The 26,648-nt window shown below is 42.8% G+C and overlaps 3 protein-coding genes across 4 annotated transcripts; 2 read left to right on the top strand and 1 right to left on the bottom strand.

The window, feature by feature from the left end:
* Nucleotides 1-5,976: 5,976 nt before the first annotated feature.
* On the bottom strand, nucleotides 5,977-10,906 carry LOC308127377 (uncharacterized protein). The gene is made up of 7 exons (XM_080492398.1): nucleotides 10,764-10,906; nucleotides 9,783-9,890; nucleotides 9,596-9,652; nucleotides 9,357-9,515; nucleotides 9,101-9,260; nucleotides 8,643-8,743; nucleotides 5,977-7,657 (listed from the first exon to the last, which is right to left on the bottom strand). The coding sequence occupies exons 1-7, from the start codon at nucleotides 10,773-10,775 to the stop codon at nucleotides 7,493-7,495; spliced, it is 762 nt and encodes a 253-aa protein (XP_080348524.1). The 5' UTR covers nucleotides 10,776-10,906; the 3' UTR covers nucleotides 5,977-7,492.
* Nucleotides 10,907-12,033: 1,127 nt separating this feature from the next.
* On the top strand, nucleotides 12,034-16,877 carry asb15b (ankyrin repeat and SOCS box containing 15b; the record flags this gene model as incomplete). The annotated part of the gene is made up of 12 exons (XM_080491589.1): nucleotides 12,034-12,121; nucleotides 12,495-12,626; nucleotides 12,740-12,904; nucleotides 13,021-13,127; nucleotides 13,227-13,365; nucleotides 13,496-13,667; nucleotides 14,052-14,212; nucleotides 14,571-14,715; nucleotides 14,798-14,957; nucleotides 16,195-16,287; nucleotides 16,370-16,523; nucleotides 16,690-16,877. 12 exons carry the CDS (start codon nucleotides 12,034-12,036, stop codon nucleotides 16,875-16,877), a joined length of 1,704 nt encoding a protein of 567 aa, XP_080347715.1.
* Nucleotides 16,878-17,997: 1,120 nt separating this feature from the next.
* Nucleotides 17,998-22,439, top strand: lmod2b (leiomodin 2 (cardiac) b). 2 transcript variants are annotated; one of them, XM_080492411.1, is made up of 6 exons: nucleotides 17,998-18,646; nucleotides 18,829-19,308; nucleotides 19,868-20,128; nucleotides 20,204-20,401; nucleotides 20,485-20,934; nucleotides 21,953-22,439. In XM_080492411.1, exons 1-6 carry the CDS (start codon nucleotides 18,371-18,373, stop codon nucleotides 21,977-21,979), a joined length of 1,692 nt encoding a protein of 563 aa, XP_080348537.1. In that variant the 5' UTR covers nucleotides 17,998-18,370; the 3' UTR covers nucleotides 21,980-22,439. The 2 variants fall into 2 exon arrangements, with proteins under 2 accessions (XP_080348537.1, XP_080348536.1); XM_080492410.1 differs by lacking the exon at nucleotides 21,953-22,439 and adding an exon at nucleotides 21,008-21,118 and having other exon boundaries at nucleotides 18,031-18,646.
* Nucleotides 22,440-26,648: the final 4,209 nt, after the last annotated feature.

Here is a 26,648-nt window from a genome sequence, read left to right as displayed (position 1 = left end):
GGGAAACGAAAAACGGGAGACAGCTCGTCTCCCGTTTTTCGTTTTACAATTGAAAATCGAAAAACGGAAATCGGACGGTTTCCCGTTTCCCAATATGCGTTTCTTAAACAAAAATCGTGATTTGCCGGAAAACCCGGAAGTCGACCCTCTTCTTCGTCTGTTGCTGCCGCTCCAGACTCGTCTGACTGTCCCCTCGGTGTATAAATTTAATGATTAAAAACTTAAAAAAATGTCTTTGGACGGTTGCGCCAACGTAATATTGGACACGGACCCCAACGGCATGAAATGAGAGTTTCAGGGAGGAATGTCTGAAGATGGAGCTCCACCAGAGCCAGGCTTCTCCACCTACATGGAGCTCCACCAGAGCCAGGCTTCTCCACCTACATGATGGAGCATCACCTCCAAGCTGAAGCTGCTTCAGCTGCTGCTGAGGTGAGCAGCGTTGTACGAGATTAATTTATGATATACATTACATCATTAAAATCGCGTCTTTTCATTGATTTGACTGCAGTCTCACAGCGCCCCCTACTGTCAGAAGCAGCACACTTGCAGATTGTCCTCAGAGCTCAGCCATCACATTAAATGAAATATTTCTCAGGAGAGAAAAATCCAAATTAAAAACTAAATAATGATTATAAATGTGAGATTCAGTAGGGTTAATTTTTAGTTACACTATAATATTTACACGTTCTAAAAAACAAATGATACCGTTTTGTATTTTGGTTAAAATATAATAATAAAATATAAAAATGTATTATTAGTGTTGTTTTTCTTGATACTATTACTATTAACTACCTGATGCAGCTCTGTATGCAGTTATGTGTCATTTTCATCATCTTACTGATTTATGTGTTGCTTTAATTGATGGTTGAGATGATGACAGGATTGTGTCTTCTAAAGGAAGACGTGCCAGTGAAAGGACAGGAGCAGCTTTACAAGAGATTCAACACCACAAAACACATTTTCTGCAGACGGCATCAAAATCGGCAGGTTTTCTTTGTTGCTGTTCTTTTTCTGAGCGGTACTTTGTGAAATTGACGTGCTCTGATAGTTAATATTCTGATGATTAAATCTCGATGTTGCTTTGCAGGAATGGTATTGTTAAAAAAAATTATGTTTTACTTTATCATGCATTTAAATCTTTTGTTGTTGTTTACATGCACTCAGAGGTTATTTGTGATATGCAAATCCCTTTTCTTTACTTTCAGAACCATCACATTGAAAGGAGTTGGGGGGGGGAGGATTGTATGTTTTTCTTACTGTGAGCCATTAAGTTCGTTGAACTAAAATTGGAATTATATTCAACTGAGCTCCAACAAAATGTAATTCTCATGTTTGCATGTCTTATTTGTTTATTGGAAAGGTTGTACTGTGACATTCTCTTCTTTCAAGAATAATGCAATAAAATGGTCTTAAACTTTGTGTATTCTGTCTCCCTGAGGTTTTTACTAGGAAATTCTCCTGACAACTTTGTAGATGAATATCAACTACAAAATAAAGGGCTGCCTGACTCATTTGCTGGATCAAGAGTTCCTCAGTCTACAAGATGGGGTTGCCAGGTTCTTTGTCTCAAGCCTTGCCTGCCAGGTAACCAGCTTTGGCATCAGACAGTTTGAGTCCTTACTGCCATCGAGTGCCGACCCTACGTCCTTTCTGGAGGCTCTGCAGCTCCTCATCCGGCTCAGCAGTGAATGAAAAAGCAAAGGAAAAAAGTGCAACATGTGATTTTAACAAAATATTCATTCTCAATGAGGGAATTTGCTCTTTCAATAAAGTTAGTTGAAAAAAGGTGGGATTTCAATTTTGTATTCAAATCTTTTTTTTATATTAAATATTAAGACAAGGTTTGTTCATGAATTAAATGACTAAAAAAAAAACATTTAACCAACACCTGGGATATGAAATCATGCTAAATTTATTCCATGCTATTTCAAATAACATAACAAAAGTAAGGTTTTATTTAGACATTTTTTGTTTAATTTCAAACACAAAAGGGAAAAAACATAGATTGTAGTAGAAAAGCTAACGTGCGTGAAAAGGAGTAGGGGTACACTTAATAAATCCTAGCCCCTCTCCAGTCAATCTATTTGCACCGTGTGTATTTTTTATTTATTTTTTTATTTAAACTGCAGCAGCCAGATAAACATCTAAATCAACTGGTGGGCGAGTTTGAAGCTCACACAGACAGCCTGAAGAGGGCAGCAACGCGATGCGCCGTTGTTTACTCTCATCAAGCGAAGAAGAGGGTCGACTTCCGGGTTTTCCGGCAAATCGAACTAGAAATAAAGAATTACGGTCGTATTTTATTTCCCGATTTTTGTTTAAGAAACGCATATTGGGAAACGGGAAACCATCCGATTTCCGTTTTTCGATTTTCAATTGTAAAACGAAAAACGTCCTGCACTGCTTTCTATAGACAGCGCCACCTACCTTAAAAAAGTATACATAATAGTTCAAGTACGTGACTTACTGTTTTGAAGGAAAATAAAACATGATTTAAACATACTGTTTTAAATGATGATTTTATTCAAAATATACTTACAATTTGAAAGGTTTATTTAAGGAGTGATGTACTACTTTTATGTGATAGGCCTGCCTATCATTATATATCTAATTATATAAGGTTTGATTGAACCAAATAGTTATTTTCAAGGAACAAGGTAAGGTTTTAAAAGGTCCACGGCTGGTCAAGGTCATTCTCTTTTGTGCGTGTGTGTGTAAGTGTGTTTATCTTTTATTTTTGTTCTATTTTATTGTATGTAATAAATATAAATCTCCCTCCTCCAAAGTTGTGCTTGTGTATCACTTCTTCTCAGCTTTTTACGCCGTCCCTTTTAAATCTAGTCTACGTTTAAAAAAAATAAGTTAAAAGAAAGTCTAATATTTGATTCCATTAATCTTTCTGGTGCAGTTTTCAGTATAAATATCTCACAGGAAAAAAATGCAATGTTTTTAAATGACAGGTCTCACTCTGTCATTTATTTTGTGGTCAATATTTGAACTTATTCAAATTACAAATATTTGAATATTTGGTTTCAAAATACAAGCCCAAACTACAGCCATCACACACACATAAAAACAACAAAAAACCAAAACCCAACACCAAGCAAAAGATCACCATAATTCAAAAATTTAATTACCACAAACTCTTTTCTGACAGACTGGTAGTCAGTCCCTGTCCGTGCACCATCACCTCGTCTGCAGACCAGAACTACTAAGCAAAACAATAACCAAATGTCTGTAGTCATGGCAACGTATTGAACACACATTCTTACATCTGTCATGCAGTGGATTCCCACGAAAATAACAGATACACTATTGATTATGTAATTTTTATTAAATAGAATTTTTCCAAAGTTACTTTAGTTCGCTGTAACAGCAAAACAAAAAGGCAGGGAGATCCTGAAGTACCTGATTCAATGCACTCATTAATAAATACCAATCCATAGCACCTATCTTGAATTAGATCAGTCATTCCTCTTTAGATTTGATGGAGGCTGCTGACCGTGACTTTGTACTTTGAATTCAGTTCACGGATCCTGATATGGAGCCATTTATAGTGGATAAACACAGCCTGCAACTAAGATGTCACAGCTTTACGGCGACACAGTCAGCGAGTGAATTACCCAGTGTTAGACAAGCCCACACTGTTCAGTCGATGTGTCGCAGACACACTGAAATAAGGGAGCTATATTTGTGCTTTCTTTCTGAAATTGTGCAAAAAGTCACTGTTGTTTATAGTCATTTGGATGGATGGCTGGATGGATGGACGTGCCTGTGGTGCCGCCGTGTCTCCAGCAGGTGGCGCTGCAGTGCTCCCAACACGCCAACACGAGCACCAGGAAGACGCAGGGAGTCAAACATTCTGAACAACAGCCCTTGTTACAGATTGCTAATGAGCCAACCACCGTGCTTGGCCCGCAAGTAACACAACAGACGTCGATACATTGCCGTTTGCCGGCAATTTCAAGCCAACAACCGGCTCTCTGCGACAGATGGACCGTGTTTCTATAGTTTCTTTCCGCTGTTTCGGATAAACTGGTTTCCCTGTCAACTGGTGACCGACATCCTTTAGCGTCTTTTGGTGCCGCTCGTAACAGGAGATGTTTAGAAACCCGACCAAAATCCGCAGTTGTCCTGGCAAACGCCGTTTAACCGTATTTACAATACAATTTCAAAATGTCGTATCGTTGGTGAGTCTTATTTTAACATCTGCTGTTACTGGACGTCTGGAAGTCAGTCACCGGCAAACACGGAAACCAGATAATCCAAAGCACCGGCGATAGTTAGCTTGTTAGCCTAGCCACAAAACTGATGTGTCAGAGCGTCTCGCCAAAGTTTATTCAGCACTTCAAACCTTGAGAAATGGTCCACTAAGTGCACCAAGCAGCCGGGAAGTGTTAAAGTATTAAACCGTAAAGCCAGAGGTAATATTACTAAACACTTGGTAGGGGGTTTCCAGAACAAAAGCACTTCCGGCGGATGTTACTACATCATATCAAAGCATCTTTTGGCAAAGCTTCAATAAATGAAAACACAACTGATTCACTGGAAACTATGAGATTATAATTGTAATAGAAATTCAAACCGTCCCAGGAGAGACGTCAAGCTGCATTAAGAACAGAAACGGAAGAAAAACAAATCTCCAGAACATTTCAAGACTGGACCATCACAAAGCTCTGCATTAACTACTACCATTTGTGGAGGCTACCTACTGTATATGTTTACTGGCACATTGTTCGTAAATATATATTATATCATAAATGTAAACACATACACATCATTCCTTCATATTACAATCAATATAGATAAATACACTGGGACATCTCAAGTATATTTTTGTTGAAAATTGAGAGATAAAATTTGTGTAAATTAAAGCAAAAATAATGAATCTAACTTTGAAGAAAATATAATACAGTTAATTTCTTCACAGGAAATAGTGGCATTGGATGTTTCAGTTTTGATGCAGAAAAAAAACAACTTTTATTGTTTCAGTATATATAGTATCTGTTCAATGCACACAACACAACCTCAGACACATTACGTCCATCTGTGACCTTTTTTTAAATTTTTAATTTTTTTTACACAGCTCCATTCTGTCTTCCAGTTTTTTTGTTGTTGCCATGTAGTTGTGGTCACTTTTCCAACATTAACAAAAACAAAACTACAACAACACTTTTTTTTTTTACTTTTTTTTTTTAATAATTTTATTTTACAGTCACCAAAACATTCAATTGAGATGAGCAGTAGTAGTTTCATCTGTGCAATTCAACACAATGTTGAAAAATGTTAATCGACCCATACTGAGATCTCTCTCTGCAAAGTGCCACCATTTCACCTTAATGGCCAAACTGATGGCCTGTTAATTTCTCAATAATGAACAATATCTTTAATTTCTTTTGGAAATAAGAACCACTCTAGATTAAATCATCACGCGTCCTGCTTGGGGACACATCGGATTAAGTCCTTACCCAATATGTAGCAGACCTGCTGTTGAAAGTGGACACGTCTGTGGTGCACGTCGAAATGACTCTGGATATACTGCACATTCAGTGCAGACAAACTTTTTTTGCTCAGGTCATGACCGAATATCACCCAACACTATAATAAAGCTCATAATAATGTGGTGACTATGTAATATAAACCATAACGTGTCAAACAATCAGCACAGTTTTTATGTGAATCTTCACACCAACATGAGGTAAAACTCTACACATTCAGGTTTAGTTACACTCACTACAGGGCGTACATTTCTTTAAAAAAATGTTCAGACAGGGAAAAAAGGTAAACAGCCACACAACATAAATATAAAAATTGGCTCTAATGTTAATGTGATCTTTCAACTTGGTGTAATTTTTTTTATTATTGGATATTCAGTTTCAGGGGAGTCTTTATATGTTTTCATTGTGTTCACAGCATTTTGTTGGGCCCCTGAACATTCACGGCTTGAACGGGACTGTTTTTTTTTTTTTTTTTACCATTTACATTACAAAGGAAGGAACAGATCATTATAACTTGTGACAAAATAACTTAAACATCTCACATACAAAGCAAATACACAATTTCACAAAATGCAAAAAAGAAAAAGAAAAAAGAAAAACACACAACTTGTTCACAATTAACGATATTAATGTACATTTTTAGTCCAAGTCAGCAAGAGGAAAAACTTTTTCATATTAGAAGGTATATGTGTATTTATGTTCTGGAAGGAAATCATCAGAGAACAGAAAATTGTTATTGAAATACCAACCAGCCTCTGGAGCGGAGGCTTCGTAGCCTGCGGTCTGGGGGGATTCTTCGCCTGTTGATTCATGGGGATCTGTCGACATCGGTCCTGTTTGTAACTGGCATTTCCTCCAGCCTACGGCCAGTCCTTTTGTGGCGAGAACAAGCCCCCCTTATGCTTCTCACTGAGCTCATCCGTCCGTCCGTCCGTCCGTCCGTCCATCTACCCATCCCTATCTCCTTCACTTTCCCTCCTCCTGTCTTTCCCCCGTCGCTCGCTCCCCTTCCCCTTGACGGCGCTCACACTCACAGAGTCATGCTCTCATGACTGACCGTGATTGACTCAGTGAATGAGGCATTAAAAAACTCCAACTCACCCAGTGTGGCCGAGCAGCGGCTGTAGATCACCGGGCAAACAACCTTCAAACACAATGACGGGATTGAAATGGGCCTCCGGCGATGGGCGGTCTGCCATCTGGTCCGATCCTTTGATACACAAAAGTGGGACGCTTGTTTGAACCGCTCAGTGTGTTGTTTGTGACAAGTACGTCCTCGATTAGTGGCAGATCGAAATAACATCAACAACAAGAACGCGGTGGGGTTAGGGTTAGGGTTAGGGTTAGGGGTAGGGGTAGGGGTAGGGGTACAACCGGTAGGGGAATATAAACTCTGGGTGTGAGTATAGATTGACAGTTGTGTGACTCTACAGCAGCGAAAGGGCAGTTTCTATAAACACTCGGCCGCAGACCAACAAGCTGCTGGATGCAGATCAACTTCCAAACGATTAGGAAAAAAAAAAAAAATGTAAAAAAAAAAAAAAAATGTCCTTCACAAACTTGACATATCGTTTTCATTCGTGGCTCCAGTGATATTTGTGATTGCAGCTTCAAACCGAAGCAACAACGACACCCTGACTGACACCGTGTGACATTACAAAAACTTGGCTTCCCCCCGCCCCCAAAACTGTTTTAAACGCCGGCCAAGAAGCCAAGAGACAAAAGACGCGTGTATTTCACCAGCCGCTGTGTCGGATGACCGGCTTTTCAAACGGGGAGTTGCCGACTTCCAGGGGATTTGGCGGCGCGCCCGCCGTCGCGCGGCAGGTGAGCAAACTCTCGTAAACAGTGGCGGCGGCCGGCGCACTCGGAGGAAGAGTGACAGACCACGACTCTTGTGTCCAGCAGGGCTGCCGCCAAAACCGCGGGACAACCCGGAGAGTGAGCCGTTTACACTGCTGTCCAATTCCTCCTTCTTCATTAATCGTGCTTCATCCACTTTCGTGTTCGGCGATCTCCTCCCCCGCTGGCTGAGTGTCAGCGGCGTGGGCGAGCGTTTGAAGTGGGATGGAGACAGACACAGTTGGGATCGTGTCGGACGGCGCCATTTGGCTATTTTCAGTGTTGCACACCGGCAAGCGCCTTCGAGATTTGACCTAAAAAAGAATAATAACAAAACAAACAAACACAAAAAAAAAAAAAAAAAAGAGATATAAATCAGAAAGAAGTCGCCCGAAGGCCTTTTCTCCGAAAGTGATAATAACTTCACGTTAAACGGGGGCCTCAAAGTACTGCTGAATATTTGATGAGTTGTCGTTAAGTTGACTAGAATTGGCTTCCTGGAAGCGGTTGCTGAGATGCGGGTGCATTACCAGGCCGGCCTTTATTAGGCTGAACCGCAACAGAACCGACGGGAACAAGAGTCAAAGCAGTTGAAGGGACATTTAGCGCCGCGATTCTTTTCGAAGCACTTTGGAGGCCTGATGTCATAAAGAAAAGAAAAAAAAGGGCTGATAAACTTTTCATTGTTGAAAAGAGCCAATGAAGTGAATCAATTGCAGGGAGCCACAGTTTGTGGTATCGATATATAAAAGTGTTTTATGGACTGTTGATACGCTGATGCCCGCAGTGTAATAATGGTGGTGTTATTTCCTCGAGCAACAGGAGCTTTGAAATGAAAACTAAGCTTCGCAGCTCCTAAATGCAACAAGGTGGAGCTAAATGCAATAACTGATAATTGCAGTGATAAATTCTTTGCTGTGAATTATAGAATTTGTTGGGGGTAATGTTAAGAATCGATCAAAATGTACAGTCATCTTAATGTCTGCTTGGTAAAGCAGACTGAAATACTGTTGTAATTGATTTTGTGTGCATATATAGTCAAGTTAAAGACTCGATCTGAGATTGGATTTTTCTTAAAAATAAGGAAAGCATGTCCGGCAGCAGCATTATTCATTTCCTGTGTCTGTGTTTTAGTTTACAGTGGGGATTCCCAGTGCTTCAAGAGGGAAAAATCATCATGAAAACTCTTCAGTTTGGGAGATATTTCTGAATCTCTAAGAATATTTGGCCATCGTAAAACTGTTAATGATTTCAAAGTGGTGAGTATTCACACAGGAACCCGGCGGCGCCCGTACTTACCAGCCACACCACGAGAACAACGCAAGCTGTGAAGGGGATGAGAGCCAAAAGCAAGGGAGCTCTCGCCGACCAGCTGTATCGGCGATTCTCTTCTTGACCCCCTGCGAGAAGGAAATGATTGGAAACGTTCCTGACAACAGTTACGCTTGAGAAACGCGATAGCGAGGAAAAGCCCTTCCCCCTTTCATCCCTGGGCTCGCCTGCAGGCACGAGATCGGTTACCCCGATCAATAACTCTCGCTCCTTTTCCCTTTTATGGTATCAGGTGGCATAACACTTATAATATAAAACTGCCTTTAAATGCTTTTGATTGTGTAGCTACTTTAATTACGTGGATATTACATATCGTGTTCCTGTCCACAGCCTCCTTCCTTTACCTTAACTCAATATTTGCAAGACGAAAATGCTGCAAAGTTTCTAAGAAAATTTCTTTTGAAAGAAGGGAATTAACGACGTGCCTGGTGTGTGTTGAGAATTGAGGCATGGCGGCGGCTTGCACGAGAAGCCGGATGTTCCTTGAGTCGCACTATGCAAGACGTCCTTGATGTAGTCGAAGTAAAGACCGGACAGCAGGTTCCCTTCTTGATAGTGACACTGGAAGACTTGCATTGCTGTTTCCTGGAAACCAGAAAAAATAAATAAAAAATGCAAACCGATGGAAACTATTCCGTTCCAGAACTGTGAAACGGCGAGGGGAGTGGAAGAATCACTCACCAGCTCCTCGTGGTCGAAGGTGAAGCGTAGACTCTTGACCATGGCAATGAAGACGATTATGTTCTCTTTGTTGGAGGAGATGGCGCCAAACATGTTGGCCAGCTTCCGAAGGCTCTGCTCCAAAGGATAGATGTTCAACACCACCCAGCACGTGCCCGCCTGAGGATGCAAAACACAGTTAAACTTAATATATTCAACAATAATCCCCAATAATTCCTGACCCACTGCTTCATACGTACCACTTCTTTAGGAATGTAGCTGATAGGAATCTCATAATCAGAAGGGATATTCTGCTTCTGTAGAGGACATAATAAACAGACACATAAAGCTTTACAGAGGAATAACACAGGCAGGTAATACTATAAAAACATGCTGTATATATATATATATATATATAGATATGCGTCAAGCTTTTATTAATCTCACCAGTATTGTCAGCTTTGTCACATCATCAGTTATCGGTGCTCCAAATTTTCCAGAGCAGAGATTCAGACTTGTTACCAGACTCAAGAGGAGACAAGGTGTTTTCAAGATCTGAAGACAAAAGAGCACCGGAATGTATATTTACAATGCATCAGATCTACACCCGACAGTACCGATGAAGTTACAACAGCTGCTGCTCTTATCTTCCTCTTTCTTTTTTTTTTCTACCTGAGAGTGGTGAAGTCAAGATAAATGCGATTTCGAGGAATTCAGTTATAAGATCACGGCAGGAAGCTGCACGGTAAAGCAGCATAACGCTTCTCCTGAAGGGACTGAGGCTGTGTTTTTGTGCAGGGCAGCACGATCCCCACTCCTCCCGTCCCCCGAGGTATGGTCTGAGAGTTCCCCCAGCATAACGGCTGCGGTTGAATATCACGTTTTGTGGGGTTAGAACCTGCAGTAAATCGTGTGATGATTCCATCCACAGGGAACTTGGTGAGAACAAACACGAAACCTTCTTCAAACCTCCAAAATGTGAATATTTGGAGTTTTTTTTTTTGTTTAAGACACTAAATTACATTTATCAAAATGCTCTCATGCAAAAAGGGATTAATGCTTATTGTTGCCAATGTCATGCATGCTCTATGAAAAGGGTGCACCAGAAACATTATCGAGAATAACTGCAGATTCTTAATCCAGCTCTAAAGGGAACCTTTTTTTTTTTTTACATAGTCTACTTATCTAGACTTGAACTTTTCTCTGAGAATGTCAGATTGAAATAATCTGCATTTAATTCATGACTGCAAACACACACACACACCCACACAAAAAAAGCCTTTTTCTGGAGATTTTACAGCAATTCTACAGCACATCAATGAAACTATAATACATTATCACTACACACATATGAATTCTGTTACAGGAAAACATATCCTATAAATACATATTAAGATGAAATATATGCTTAAAAAAAAAAATACTTACTTTCTTCCTCATATGGAGCAAAAATCCAAGCTTTCTCAAATCCAGCGCATGAAATTCAGTGTTGCCAGCCCAGAGACAGAGCTCATCTCTGTGTGGGTTTGTGTGTGTGTGTGTGCGTGTGTATGCGTGTGGTGTCCACAGCGTGTAGTGAAACTTGAGGACGGGCCGGCAGTCTGCTTTCACTTCAAACTGCTGAAGTCTTTTGACGTGGTGGAGAGGCCGCCTACAGGATGAGTCATTATGTCACACACTGACGCTGTCTGAGACTTCCATAAACTCCCACGTCTCAATTTGCTCGTCAGGAGAAAGTGGGTGCTTGTTCTCCTGCGGGGACGCTTTCGGCTGGGATGTGTCAAGGTCATTCCCCAAGCTGTTGTTTGGAAAGTGTAAATCAGGATTGTCGGATTTATTTATTTTTTTAATGCATATTGAGTCATATTGCTTCATTTCAAAGGATCACAGTCAGTTAATGTATTAAGCTGTCAAGTATTTTCTATTTGTTTTGCACTTTTGCTGTTATTCAGTGTGTCTGCAGACTTGGCTGAAGTTTAGTTGCTTAATCTACTCATGATACACGCTGATGAAGTGAAGCCATTATCTATAATTGATCTCCATTACTGAATCAATAGCAGTCGCAAAGGATAGATTGAGGACATATACAGGAAGGGATGAACGAGAAAGTGGAAACCCAGATTTATCTTTCACTTGACTGTTTGTGGTAAACGTTGGAAGACAATAACAACAACACGATTTACTTAATGGAATGTATAGAAAGCAGCCATGGAAGGAAGTGAGAGTGAAAATGTGACGGACGCACTCTGAGCTGACTCGGGTCCACTGAAGCAGGTCACATCTAAATATAACCCGGACTGCTTCGGACCCCGCAAAACAAAAAACACAGACAGAAGAAGAGCTCAAACGGACTCATTCAGATCAACAGGTGAGGCAGACCAACGAGACAAACATTAATTCTGTGTGTGTGTGTGTGTGTGTGTGTGTGTGTAGATCGAATGAGTTTACCCGAATGCACTCATGTAAGATCCTATTTTCAGCACGAGGCCTGATAACATGTCTGCAACTTTCTGCATGACTACGGCCGTGAAGTACACACCAGCCACAAGCATTTGACTTTAACACGATCGAATTTACCTGCAAATGTCATTTCATTATGTTAAAACAAACTTTTGTTCTTGTCTGTGTGTGTGTGTGGTAAGAGTAGATCTTTGTTTACAAGCAGCCCATGCCTTGCTTTCTCTCGCCGCATGCAGGAATGGATGACCTTGACCAAGAAGGTATAAATGAAGAATTGATGAAGTTCGCCATCCGAGAGAGCTTTCAAGATGCCCACGAGCTGCCATGTTCGCTCCAATCAAACAGGTATGAAATGTTTATATCACAGTTGGTTGTGAGTCGCGAGTACACGGGGAATCATGAATGAATCAGCTCGAAGGAAACTGAACTAAAGCCACTGCAATGGAGAGCCTCCATTAAAGCTGCTCTACGTTCACCAGGAAAGAGTCAAACAGCGAAGACTTCATCAAGCTCATGTCAACCATTTATAAAGGTAAAACTCTCATTTACATCATTTGCATGTGGTGTGATTCTAAAAGCTTTTATTTTATAGTTTAAAAAAAAAATATATATACATATGTGCATGAACTCGCAGCCATTCATAAATATTGCACACGGCTCCCTCTGTGTCCTGTGTGTATCTGGTTTGTACCGCTACAGGTGATGCGGATGCGCTGCAGGAGCTGTCAGGTTGGGAGTCCGTCTTGACAGAGAGTGACAGCAGGGGCTGGTTGCCTCTGCACGCCGCAGCTGTACTCCCCCGGCTGGACGTCCTGAGTGTGGTGCTGCGGGGTGAGAGAATGAAGTTTGATAAAAAAGGAATAAACAACAACAACAACAAAAAACCATTTAGTTGAAAGTAACTACAGCTGCAGGTTAGAGCCCATGACTTTCTGCTGTTGCAGCGATGGCGTCCAAAGATCTGTCGTTGGAGGAGCAGACGCACGATGGAGACACGGCTCTGATTCTGGCGGTGGAGGTCGCCCGGCTGGAAAATGTCAAGATGCTGCTGCAACACGGAGCCTCGCCGCACAACACCAACAGCAAGAATGAGTCCCCTCTGCTCCTGGGTATAGGAGCCCTCTGCCAACAGAGGATTCACAAGCAGGGTTCCTGTTTGCATCATCGTTACAAATATCATGTGTTGAGCACTTTCTTCTTTTTTGTTTTTATTCCCACTTTTTAGCAGTGAGACAGAGCTCCTATGACATGGCGTTATGCCTCATCATGGGTGGGGCCTTTGTGGAGCAGGTTTGTCTCACCAAGTGGACGGCGACTCACGAAGCCGCCAAGGTGACTGACAATGGGAGGGATTCCACATTGAGATCAAACATCTCTGTTACTTTTGTTCGCTTCAAGCGTTTCCCCCGCGTCATGTGTTTTCCCCCTCAGACGGGTTGTCTGGCCATTCTCATGCTGCTCCTCCGACATGGAGCCAAAGTCATCGCTCGGGACGGTCATGGCGTCACACCTCTGGGGATCGCAGCCGAACATGGAAACGCTGAAGCCTTGGACGTTCTCATACAACACGGTAAAAACACTGCCAAGAATCTCAACAGAAACCCATTTTCCATCCATTTTCTGTGTTTGCTGCATGACGTTGCGCGTCAGATTCTTCCCAACCGTCAGGTGTGGTGTGTCTTTCCTCTGCCCTCCACTAGGTGGCGATGTGAATGCCCAGGCCAGTAATGGAGACACAGTCTTGTATGATGCGTCGGGTTCTGGGAACCTGGACTGCGTCAAGCTGCTACTGCAGCATGGAGCCAATCCAAACGTGGCGAGCTACGCCTACCAGCTGCCCATCCACCGGGCTGCGTATGAGGGACACGTACTGTGAGTGAGGCGCCGCACGAGGGTCACCGCATCAGTAAATAAGTTCCCGAAATAAATGATATTTCTCAGACAAATTAAAATTCCTTTCCTCCTGCTCTCCAGCTAATTTGAACAAACTGTCGGATATAACATGTCTTCTCTCTCTCTCCCTCTCTCCCCCTAACCTCTGAGCTCTGCAGTGTTTCTCTCCGCAGTCGTCTCGACAAAGAGTCTTTTGTCCGTCACTATTTTTCAGTTCTGTCACTAAATGACACTGCAGCTCAAAACACCGCCTAATGAACATTTTTCTCCCCGCTCTGTTTTGTGTTTTCAACTGTTTCTGTTGCCCTCTCTCTTCCTGTTTATCCCCCCTCAACCTCCCCTCCCCGGTCCTTTTCCTCCCAGAGTCCTGAAGACTCTCATTTCCATCACCACCAAGAGAGCCATCCGTCTCTCGGGCCAGAGCCCCGTCCACTCCGCGGCGGACGGCGGGCAGGTCGACTGCCTGCAGCTTCTCCTCCAGAGAGGCTTCGACGTCAACGCCCTGCTCGGGATGCACGTCTCTGGTAGGGTACAGGTGAACGCCCACAAGTACAGATCCGCGGCGAAAGCAATTCAAGCACCAGCGTGTTTCTGCCGGCAGTACGTAAAGCAGTGCACATTGACTCTTCGATTGCAAATGAGAAGGAATAATTAATAACAGCTGCTGGGATGCATGCCCAAACACATAAACAACGGTAAACAAAGATGTGTCTGGAGTGTTTGTGCAGGGTCACTGAGTAGCATGATGATAAAGTCTCATCGGGATGTTTCAGTGTTAGATCCCTGTAAGCTCATTTCCATAATGTAGTGAGAAAAAAAACTATGGTGAATATATTTACCATTTGAAATCCACCCTCTTATAGCTTTCAACTCTTGTTGCAGAGAACTATGGGGACATGAGGAAGAGCCCTCTGTTCTTCGCCGTTTGCAACGGTGATGTGACCTGCTCGGAGACTCTGCTGGCCGCCGGAGCGAAGCCCGACCTCGACCCACTGCGATGCATCCTGGTGGCCGTCCGGGCCGAGAGGTGGGAGCTTTCCGCCCTCACGCACTCCCTGATCCGCAGCTTGTGCGGCCGTAACCTCTGACCTTTCCGTTCCATGCGCAAGGTACGAGCTGGTGAGGCTGCTGCTGTCCTACGGAGCCGAGGTGAACTGTTACTTCAGGGCGGTCAGCGACACGGCGTTCCCCACGGCGCTGCAGTACTGCCTCCGAGACCAAGTCATGCTGCGACTGCTGCTCAACAGCGGATATCACGCTCACAAGCACGTACAGCGACTGCAAATGAAAATCCCTATCTGGTCAAATATGAAGGAGGAAAGGAGCTTGTTATCAGATTCCCTTTCAGGAGCTCAATTAAACATAATCACACTCTGTTAAGACATGTTTAAAACATTTACCATATAGACGTATATATTTTTAAGATGCACCTTACCAGCAAACATGGAAGTGGAGGGAATTATTCACTTTCACAACTAAAACCAGAACACTTCACGTCGGTGACTTCAGTTGGGTTATCATGGACAAGTACAAATATAAAATCACATTTCCAGTTTCAAAATGAAATCGCACATACCTCTACAGTTTTGATGTTTTGTTTTTTTCCTGGAAACACCTTGTTGCATAGAACACAGACATTTTTTCCCCTCTCATATAATAAAGTCCAGATCTCATATATTGTGTAAACAAACTTATTATACTTAAGCCCTTCAAGTGAAAACTGAACATTTCTGTGCGTTTTGGGGCTCTGTTTATATGACAACGCTGCTCGGCGCCACTGAACATGCAACTATTTGAAAACAACAAACCAAGGTGGGACTTTTTGAAAACGCTCCCTGTCCATGGCTGCTTCCACGGCTGAAATATATAGTTCTAGTATAGACGATAACAACAATGGCGGCCTCCAGAGTGTCAACACTCTCGGTCCATATTCTCCTGGGACTTGGTAGTTTTGTAGTTGAGACTCACCTGCAATACCAATCCAACTTGGTCGTCCATACTAATGTCAGTGTGCTCGCCATTGTTAACGTTTAAAGTGTATTGTTCTCTGCGCACGTGTGTGTGGTTTCATTACAACAACCAACAGCACCCACTAGTGGCCCAACATGAATTATGCCGCTTCTATGTACATCGTTTTCCCCCAAAAGTTGCCATGGATTGCAAAACTTGTCTCAAATGAAAATACAAAAGCGATGCGTTTCCACTTGAAACGTTGCGTAATTGGGGCCTTACTCTCCCCTTCACTATAAGACGTGTTGAATTGACAAAACAACATTGATTTTTATGTCAACACTTTTTGACTCAGCAAACCCCATTGAAAATAAGCCAACGGTTGACTTTTGGGGTCGTAACCCGCCACTTGAGAACCGACAGTCAGTGTTGGCTGCATCCACTGGTTCTTTCGACAGTTTCCCAACAGAAGCTGTTCAACTCGGTGAAGCAGGCATGTGAGTATTTATATGATGTGTATGCGACATATCCGACTCTCTTTGTTAGGTGCTTTCAGTGCTGCCATAGTAGAAGTGACGGTTTGGATAGCACCTGGGATGACCTCCACAACCAAGCTTACCAGATTTACGCTCAACCTGATGTCATTACAGTAAGAGATGACAGACCCGGTTACCTTAAGTCAATGACATGCCTGAAGCAGTGAATACGTTCTCTGATATCGTCTCTCTTAGTTCTGTGAGTTTGTGTCCGTGTCGTGGCTGGCACATGTGGTGGGCAGCGTTGTGAGGATGCTTCTGGACTACGTCAGCCGCGTCAGCATCTGTTCCAACCTCAGACGCATCCTGGAGAGGCGGCCGGAGTGGGACGACATTTCTGAAATACTGAGTAAGGCTGCCAACCTCCTCTGCTGGAGCAGACAGACCTCCATCTTCCATATGTGCTCAGTACATCCCAGCTGGTAGAGGCCGAGAGGTTATAAAGCATCATAGAGATGTATATTTTGAATGTGAATTCAACAGAGTTAAGTTTAAGTACGACTGTGTGCCCTCAGGTGAGCCTCGCTCCCTGCAGCACCTGTGTCGGCTGGTAATCAGAGGTCAGATGAGCCTCAGGACGCTGAATGACCCCGGAGCCATGGCTGTCGCTCCTTTTCCCCCAAGACTCACCGACTATCTGACCTACAGAGAGTACGACCTGTACAGCAAACTCTCATCTCCCTCAAGCTCATGTTATCCATAGCTTCCTGTGGGAAAACAATCTGGATCTACTACCTTCTTCTCGACTGCACCGTCAAACAAGATCATCGTCATTATGGTGGAAAATTACATGTGTGGAAAGGCAACCTGTCGCTCTCACTTACGACAAATTAAATAAGACTGTTGGGGAATGAAAGTGGCCGGAACCAATTAGAAAGATGATAAGCTGTCCCGCCTGACAGTTGCAAACAGAATGAGAGCAATGCAAACAGGAGACGTCTAACAAAACATTCAATGTTTTCAATTGATCCTGAGGAGTAAACTGTGTACATTCAATGTAAAATTTGAAGCTATATTATTGAAATTCAAAGGTGATATGAATGTTGGAATATTATATTTTATAATAAATGATGATAATAAAAAACATGTTTAGAAATGTGTAGTTCCTGTAACAGTTGGTTTCTTTATTTTATTTATGATGGGTATATCATCTAAAAATAATTCTATAAATTTAGCAGTTAGTGTCGGGGGACAGCTTACAATAGCTGAACGAAGCATGGGGAGTCAGTTAGTCATTAATCTATTGAAAAAAATGGTTGAAATTTTAAAAAACTGTAATCTCTCTTCTTTATTATCACTTTGAATCATAAGAATTTGGAAACTACCCAAACAGGGCTACATTAACTTTTATATTAGGCTTTATCATACAATGTCCAGAAATTGTTGAGAGGTTTTCACTAAAACCACTTCACTGAGATAAAATAACATAATAGAGTCACAAAAATCCATGAAAATGATCCATAATACCCATAAATACTTTGTTCCTGGACATGGTTTGTAAACCATGTTTTTTTTTTTTTTTTAAATCTATTAAAGGAGTAGGACACTTTTTAGCGGATGGACACTCTTAAAGATGATTTTATTTTTCTTCAGGACGATACATTATCTATGTTTGTCTTGTTGTGTGCATCTCTTGGGTCCGGTTGGTCGTTTTTGGCAATGAACAAAGCCACTCAAGTCGCGGTGACAGACTGAGCCGCTGACAGACCACACGCTCTCTGAGCTCACAGGCTTTTTGTAGCGTCGCTTCTCAGAGCGGAGCCTCCCAAAAAAAGACGCTGCATCATGGGGCCTACACGTCGCTACGCTCCCCTCTGATCCCTCTCTTAAAGGCCTTTGCAGCAGCTGTGGAGATTAGAGAGGAGAGGACAGCGGCGCACACACATCTAAGCTCCCTCACATAAACTTGGGACGCCAGGACAGATCCAGTTCAGACTGGACCTGACACCCATCGGAGGAACTCTCCAACTGGACCAAGAGTTCCTAAATATTTTTTCAACCGAACCCAGAAATCTAAATGACCGCCTTCTGTTGTTGGCCATCCGGCAGCCTCTTGATGGACAGTATCTTTTGTTGGAGTCCTTGTCTTCTGTCTTCTTCACTTTTGGATCGCCATTAAGTCATTTGTGAATCAAGAATCGATTTTTTTTGTATATTTTAACTCTAAACCGGTCCTGCGTTCGTCACCCTGCGGCCATGAGTTGTTTCGGGTATCGCAGAGAGCTGAGTAAGTATGAGGATATCGACGAGGACGAGCTCCTGGCGTCCCTCAGCCCCGAGGAGCTGGCCGAGTTGGAAAAGGAGCTGGTGGACATCGACCCCGACGACAACGTGCCGATAGGACTCAGACAGAAAGACCAAACTGATAAAACACCGACGGGAACGTTCAGCAGGGAAGCCCTCATGAAGTACTGGGAAACTGAGACACGCAGACTACTGGAGGACGAGATGGGTGGAAGAAGCTCCGCACTGGTCAGTAATAAACAAATAGAAATGTATTCTACTGTAATGTATGAGACAATGAGGGAGAAAAACAAGAAAGGAAAAACAAAGAAATACTATAAATTTTTTGCTATATTCGAACTGCATCTTTAGAGTTCATCAATATTTAGATATGATGAAGGTATTTAAAACTTTGGATCACGTCAACACAGGAAGAAGAACCAGACGAGGAGAGCAATACGGACGGAAACAGCGAAGGGGAGGATGAAAAAGACGACGGCAACGAGAAAGAGCAGAAAAGGTATGACACACAGAAGAAGGAAGATGAAGACAATGAAGAGGAAGAGGAGAGCGAGGAAGAAGAAGAGCCTGTCACAGAAGAGGAGGAAGAGGAGGAAGAGGAGGAAGAGGAGGAAGAAGAGGAAGAAGAGGAAGAAGAGGAAGAAGAGGAAGAAGAAGTTACTAAAGCAGAACCTGAACCTTCAAAGTTTTCAGGGCAGCAGGCGTCGCAGGCCAACAGCCCGATGCTGCTGAAGCCTCAGAGGGTGGAGCCTATGAGGCTGACTCCTCCCCCTCCTCCTGCCGACTTGTGCGGAAACCCAACCGTTGTGGAAGATGCTCTGCAACGAGCTCTGAGCAATGACCCCGAACTCACGGAGGTTAATCTCAACAACATCGATGACATCTTGCAGGTACAAACCTCACAACGTTCTCACAAGCCAGAATTGCTAAAAAAAAACAAAAAAAAAAACTCTTTGGCGTAACGCCGAACATCGTCTGGTCATGCCCAGGAATAGATTTAACAGCAGCGGATACAAAAGTTCATAGTCGTTCTACTCTTTGACTGTATACCTTATTTTTAGACCGGCGTATCATGGTTACGCAACAAAGAACGACTGCGGTCCAAACAATTCTGAACACTTAACAAAAACAAGGCGTCCACTTTTAACTGAGCTCAGCTCAAGGATCTCTATATTGTGGGGGCACCTTTCTATTTGAAACATCTTGTGGCTTAGTCATTGACAGACATGGTTAATTTTAGCGTTGGATGGAGTAACGACCTGGGTGTGAGCTCTTGTGTCAACATGGTAAACACACCGGCCTGAGTGGAGGGTGAGATCTCTCCAGCGACGCCCTGACCTTTATCTCATATCAGTGAAAAGAATCATTATATCACTGAATGACCTTCAGAATGGATTGTTTTCATTTTGAAAGCTGGTAACCTTGTTGAATATTTCCTCCACCTCAAAGGAAACTCTCATCCGATTTGCCGAGGCTCTGAGGTCCAACACACACGTGAAGGTCTTCACCCTTGCGAACACCAAAGCCGACGACCACGTGGCCGTGGCCGTCGCCAAGATGCTGCGGGAGAACTCCTCCATCGTCAGCCTCAATATAGAGTCCAACTACGTGAGTGGCAGAGGCGTGATGGCGCTGGTCCAGGCGCTTCCAGGAAACGACACGTTGACCGAACTCCGCTTCCACAACCAGCGGCACATGTGCGGCGGACAGGTCGGTTTGCCGTCCTCCCAATGTTTGTTCATCGCAGTCGCCCGTGGTGTTCTGACAACTTCAAACTCTGACTAGGTGGAAATGGAGATGGTGAAGATTTTGAGGGAGAACTACGCTTTGATCAAACTGGGCTACCAGTTCAACCTCCCCGGTCCCAGGATGAGCATGACGGGGATCCTGACCCGGAACCAGGACCGCCGGAGGCAGAAGCGGATGCAGGAGCAGAGGCAGCAGCAACAAGACGGAGCCGTGAACCTTCGAACGACGGCACTGGTCCGTGGCTTTTCCTGGTTTTTGGTGAAATGAAATTCACGCTTCGATGTAATCGCCCGTTCTTTCTCATCTTCTGTATTTAGAGAGGGACCCCGGGTTCATCGCCATACAACTCGCCTTGGTCCTCGCCCAAGTTGCCCCGAAGCGACGCGGCTAAAAAACAGACCCCACCGGCGCCGCCTCCGCCCCCGCCCCCTCCGCCTCCCCCGCCTCCCCCCCCGCCACCACCTCCCCGGCAACAGGAGGAGAAGAAGCAGCGGCCCACGAGGATGATCGCCGAGGTCATCAGGGCGCACGAGGCGGGGAGCAAAAAGGCGGTGAAGACAAAGGGGAAGAAGGGGAAGAAGGGGAAGGACAAGAGTGCGGGGAAAGACGAGACGAGCAGCATCCTGAAGGAGCTGAAGAACGTCCTCAGGCCGGTGGGGGTGGACAGGAGAGGGGAGGAGGGCAGCAGGCCGTCCACGCCCATGAGGTCGGCCCACGATCAGCTGATGGAGTCGATCCGCAGCAGCAGCATCCGCAGCCTGAAACGGGTACCAATGATTTATTTATTTACTCAGTTTTTGTTTGTAACATCATTATATCAGCGTCTTTATCATGTACCAGGTTCAGGCTGGACTTGGCTGGATTGGTAAAGTAATGCTTTGAGTCAGAAGGCTCCATAAAGCGACAGGACAAAAACACAAGTGGATGAGTATCGAGCACTGTTTCGACTCTCACAAGCAGGAAGTTTGATTTCGATGAGGATGACACAGAGTCAGAGCCGTCTGAGTCATCATGGTGTGTTCTGTCTCCACACCAGCCACAGGGCTGCTCGCCTCCAGGCAGTACAGTGGTTTGATCACAACGCTTTTACAGCCAGATCCCTAAAAGAAAAACCAAAACATAGCCCCACTAATGTCAAACATGCTGAAAGAAAACAAGAGTAATAAGACGAACTGTCACTTCTGCGCATCGGAACTCGAGTTTGAATGCTCCTTCGCCTCCGAGACGACCGAAGTCTCATCCCGCCCGCAGCTTTAACGTCGCCCATCACATTGTCTGAGTGGAAAATCGGCGGTGCCCTCAGATAGCGGGGTCTCCTACTTCAGCTGTGAAATTCCTGCCACTTAGTGCAGGTATTAATAGAAAGTGTTCGCTGCGGCTTTGACAAACACAGATATAACACGTTACCACAGCACGCAAAACCGACGACGACGACAACAACACACCTTCATCTGAGCGGCCAGGCGACAACAACAATCTATAAACAATACGACGTTACGCAGACGATCGGTGCAGTCAAAAATCGTGGTGACAAAGCCGCACATGAGCAACGTAAACAAAGCCTGACTTCACCCTCGCATGCAGGCAATATTTGGTCTTCACAACCGAATCATCTCTTTTCTATCTTTCTAAAGTACGCTCTAAAAGTGAAGACATTATTATTATTATTTTTTTTTTAATGCTTCTCGGTAGAAGAATTCTTCACAGCTTGGAACCGGTAATGATTGCAAAGTGTTTGATTACATGTTGTCGAAGTAAAACTGCTGTCTCACTGTCATTATCCAGGTGGAAATCCCCCATCACCTACGATAATACCTGCAGGAATATAAAAAAAAAAAAAAAGAAAGAATAAAAGATCCATACTATTGGTTGAATCTGCATCGTGATGATGATGATGTTGGAGTGACGAAGGACGCGAGGCACGACGGGTGAAAACGAGAAGACAAATACAGCAAATATACTGGAAACTTGCACTGCGAAGGAGAGCTTTACATTTTGACGTTGTCATTTTTCTTTATTCAAATTATGTTTGTATTCAAAATTGACAATAAGCTGGCTGATTTGTTTACCGATTTTTCTTTTTCTTTTTCTAAAGCTGTAAAATTGTAAATATGAGACATTGTTGGTTGAACTATGCGTTAATTTCTAAATATATCCTCCTTTGTTTTTTTTTGTTTTTTTTTGTTGCTGTTGGTAAAAACCACTCATCACGGTCTGCAGGCTGTTTTCTTCTTCTCCTCTTACCGGATAAAAGAACGGGGGTCATGCTGTTGTGTGGAAGTACAGACACTGTTTTGTTTATCGGTGAGTCAGCCTCACTGGTCAAGTGCCACTGATACATAAGTCCCGGTTGGAGACACTCACAGGACGCCCACTCCTGTGACCACGTATTGCAGCGGGACGTTTGCGCATTTCGTTTGAACAATTCACAATGAATGATGAGCGTGAGGGCGGGCGGGGGGGGGGGGGGTTAGATGCTGACTGTGACATCAACGGTTCTGATAAACTCCCTGACATCTGACAGAAAGCTGGGAGATTCTCATAAACCGTATCACATGGAGCGCTTCACGGCAAGACTGCAGCTCCTAAAGAGAAATGACTGGACACTTGGGCTGCGTTGGACAATGGCTACCAGCATATATCGTAGTACTGGACTAGACAAATACGCACAACGCTGTATTCGGTCGCCGTTAAATACGTGGGCATTCAGCAGACCTGTTTCCTTCAATGCAGCTGTAGCCTTCCTCGCTTTGGTTGGTTGTAATTAAATTAGGTTGGCATTTGATTAATTACACTGCGGCCAGTGGAGAAGAAGTGAACCAGACGCTGAGACACGTGTCCGGGAGAAGACACTGCAGACACACTAACGGTTGAACGTGTCTGAGACTGAAAGATGTGAGCTATTAGTATCCAGCCACACTAAACCCCGTCCTGTATTTGTTTTTAAATGTCTTGGAAGAGTTCCCCGACTCCTAAATCCCCCAGTGCAGCTGTTCACAGAGTCGGGGTGGCGACAGTGAGAAGGGACTCGTTTCATTGTTGGTGCATCTCTACGGGGTCGGACGTGGCTCGGAACGGGGGTCATCTCGCAGTCAGAAGCAAGATATTAAACCCCCAAACTGCCCCCAGTGGATGGATTGAAGCCCCCGCATGGCAGCTGCTTCAAATGTGTTTAAGTGACTCACAATAAAAAAGCCCTTTGGGCAAAACTCGATCAGTGGAAAAGTGCGACAGCAGTGAAATCCGATTGTCCTTAGGTTAGAATATTAATGAAATGTTGGTTGATTTGGTATAAAAATGACCTTCACAATAGTGTTAATTTACACAAAAAATACAAATTTCAAATGGACATTCACCCAACCGTCCTTAAATCACAGTTTTTGCTCTGAGCGAGGAACAATCCAGCACACTCAGGTCGAGCTCGCACACTCTTCACGGGAAGGCCCCGCCTCCTTATCCCGGATGAAGCCCGAGTGGTCACTACGACACACACGTGAGCCCATTGCAAAAATAATGAAGTCAAAACGTTCAACATAATAAGAAAATCTTATAACAATCTGAATTTATTCTTTACATGTGCTGTCAATGGTTAAAGGAGCGGAGCACAAGCTTTCAGGTTGATTCACCGACTGAATGACGGTGTCGTGGTTAATAACACTTGAGTTTGCATTGTCCAACATTTGTATTATTTTGAAAAAAAATAAAAAAATAAAAGCTCTCCAGACTATCAATGAGCAGTTTGAGTCTGATTATGTACATTATTTTTTCCCACAAACATAATCGAGGACGTCTATTTATCCGTGGACCTCCTGTTATTTTATTATATATATATATTTGTTTTGCCTGTAATAAACATAAATCTGTGAGTTTATTCTCTTTGGGTCACGGCCTAGATGTCAAGAGAAAACCTTGATTTGATCTATTCTGTTAATCAACCGTCGTAAAAAAAATTTATTTCACTTTTGCACGTTCCCATTTACAGTTTAGCAAAGTTCCTCAAATCACATTAACCATTAATTCTGTAATAGTTTTGATTTCATAGTAACTGTCTGTGTCAGAGGGCATCAGAAAGTTTTGACCTTTCTGTGTTCGAGTGTTTAAATCTCTCCTGCCTCCCTGTAAGAGGCTTCCTGGCTCTCCCACCTGTTGCAACACACACACACACACACACACACACACACACACACACACACACACACACACACACACACACACACACACACACACACACACACACTGGGCCTGTGTGTGTTCGCTATCTCTGCAGGTTTGACGTCCTTGAAAAGCCCATAGGAGTTGAATACGAGAGAAGTTTGTCTCCTTTGTGAAGAACAATCTAAAATGAATGGCTCTTTGTGAAGTGACTGAATCAGTAAGAGTCAAACTGATTGTGGAGAGCAGCTCTCAGTACCACCTGCTGCCGGTCGGGATCCGGCTGAGGTTAGAAGAGAGAGGTTATTTAAATCAAACATTGCTGTACATTAAGTATGTCCAGTGTACATTAAATATTCTTACATTTAAAAGAATCAACCAGAGCTGAGCAAGTCTGTGAAAATGTACATGACTATTTTATTGTTCGATAAGATTGATGGCTGTTAGTGATTACTGGATGAATTCGCGAGGGGTTCTGCCAAACATTACATTTGCTGAATATTAAAATGGATGTTGTTCATGTAGCATATTTGGAATTTAAATATATTATAAAACATTTTAGCCTAAATGTTTAGAAATAACCTTAAAAGATTAAAAAAAAAATTTACCTTTGAAATGAGGCCAACACAGCTGCTAATACTTCATATATAGTTTTGATATATGAACCTAAACTGTCTTATGTCGCACTTGTGAAGTTTCAGTTACAATTTACGATGATAAATGTTTCATTTTTAGACAATTTTCTAGTAATTTTAGGATTTTTTAAAAGCAGTTCACCCACCCCATTTTAACCATTTTAGTTGTGTGTGTGTTTTTTAAGTACTTTTTAGCCAAGAGTTTAAAGTCCTTTTGAAAATGACTGTGTAAATAAAATGTTTATGTATAATTTAGGAGAAAGAGCCTTTCTGTGTGGACTTTCCTGCGATGGACCGGCTGCCTTTACATTGCACCTTTTAACATCTTTTTTTAAAATAAAATTGTGCGTGGAAAACAAGTCAAGTAGTTTAAAGCTGTCAGATAGTAGTGCTTAGAAGTGTATCTGCAATATTTTGTAAAACAAAATCAGAAAAACATAGGGATACTTTACTTTCTAACAGATGTTATTACATATATGTTATAAAGGTGTGTTGATTTTCAAACACACCGACTTAAAAAGTCACAAAACTGATATTGCATCATTTTCACACAAGATATATTTTGCAGTTTCCCCAATAAATCTAGTAAGATAAGCAATCCGTACCCAAACTTGACCTATTCTAACATTGTTTATGAGATATGCGGCTGGTGGGTGAAAGCCGTAGCACAGTAGTGGAAAGCATCATACCTGCTCTGATCCTTCTGTGAAGCAGCGAAGGGAACCGATACACAGTCGGCCGCTGTGAACAACTAAAAATAAAGAATCGGGGCGTCAAAAGCAGAATCAATTCTAAAAATACCTCTTTATTGGAGTTCCTCACTTTGTGCGTCTCGCCCACAAGTTTAATCAGGGTCAACGTTGAAGGTAAAAGACGCCCAAATACCCAAAGTGTGTAAATATCGACTTTTTTTGTTTTGTTTGTTTTTATTGGAGTGTACAATGTAAGAGTTCATTACATGCCCGTTGGCGTCCAGGACACCTTTTTCACTAGACAGAAGCCCCGAGATGCCAGGATAGCAGTATGCAGAAGAAACAATGAACGTTGGAAAAAAAAACCAAAAAAAGTTTTCCTCATTTTGGATATTTGTCACAAGGAATCGCCATGTTGATTCTGATAGTAAAAGCGAATATCCCACGACTAGACGGCTAAAGTTTAGGCTTAAGATGCAAAAAAAAAAAAAAAAAAGCATATGCAAGTATATTTGCTCAGGAAATGCATCTTATGATTAAAACAAAGAAAAGCAACTGAAAGTCAAAAATTTCAATTGTTTTTTTTTATTTTTACTTCAGTGTAAAAATAAGTAGCACTTAATGGCTTGGTTGCTTTTCCAAAACAGATTTAAATCAGAATCTTACCTCATCTGACTAACCTTGGTATTTACCCTTAACTTAATCCTCACTAAAGAGCGGAATCAGTGAGCATATGTAGGCTAATGCAAGATCTGTCAATCAGCTGTAGCTTGTGTTGCTTTATTGATAGAAAATTAAAAGATATAATCAAATTCTAAAACATTGGCTATGAAATCGTCCTACGTTGGTCTGTTTTCGTTGAGAGAAAACGAGCCGTTGCATTTATTTTCCACAACAAAAACGAAAATAATCCTCAATGCTTTTGCAGAAGAGTCAGCAGCCATTTTTTTTTTTTACTATATCTATTGTCATTTTAAACTAATGAGACTGTAGTTTGCAGTA

Source organism: Lipophrys pholis (genome assembly GCF_963383615.2).
Source record: "Lipophrys pholis genome assembly, chromosome: 22".
Classification (NCBI taxonomy): Eukaryota; Metazoa; Chordata; class Actinopteri; order Blenniiformes; family Blenniidae; genus Lipophrys; species Lipophrys pholis.
Note: the sequence above shows the minus strand (reverse complement) of the source record. Positions and strands in the feature narration are given on the sequence as shown.

What these genes read in the sequence shown, in the direction of transcription:
- lmod2b (XM_080492410.1), top strand. Translation starts at nt 18,371, where the DNA reads ATGAGTTGTTTCGGGTATCGCAGAGAGCTGAGTAAGTATGAGGATATC. An exon ending in GGCACATGTGCGGCGGACAG is followed by an intron (nt 20,129 to 20,203) that starts GTCGGTTTGCCG and finishes AACTCTGACTAG; the next exon opens with GTGGAAATGGAGATGGTGAA. An exon ending in ACCTTCGAACGACGGCACTG is followed by an intron (nt 20,402 to 20,484) that starts GTCCGTGGCTTT and finishes TTCTGTATTTAG; the next exon opens with AGAGGGACCCCGGGTTCATC.
- LOC308127377 (XM_080492398.1), bottom strand. An exon ending in GCTACATTCCTAAAGAAGTG is followed by an intron (nt 9,516 to 9,595) that starts GTACGTATGAAG and finishes TTGCATCCTCAG; the next exon opens with GCGGGCACGTGCTGGGTGGT. An exon ending in CCTTCGACCACGAGGAGCTG is followed by an intron (nt 9,261 to 9,356) that starts GTGAGTGATTCT and finishes TCTGGTTTCCAG; the next exon opens with GAAACAGCAATGCAAGTCTT.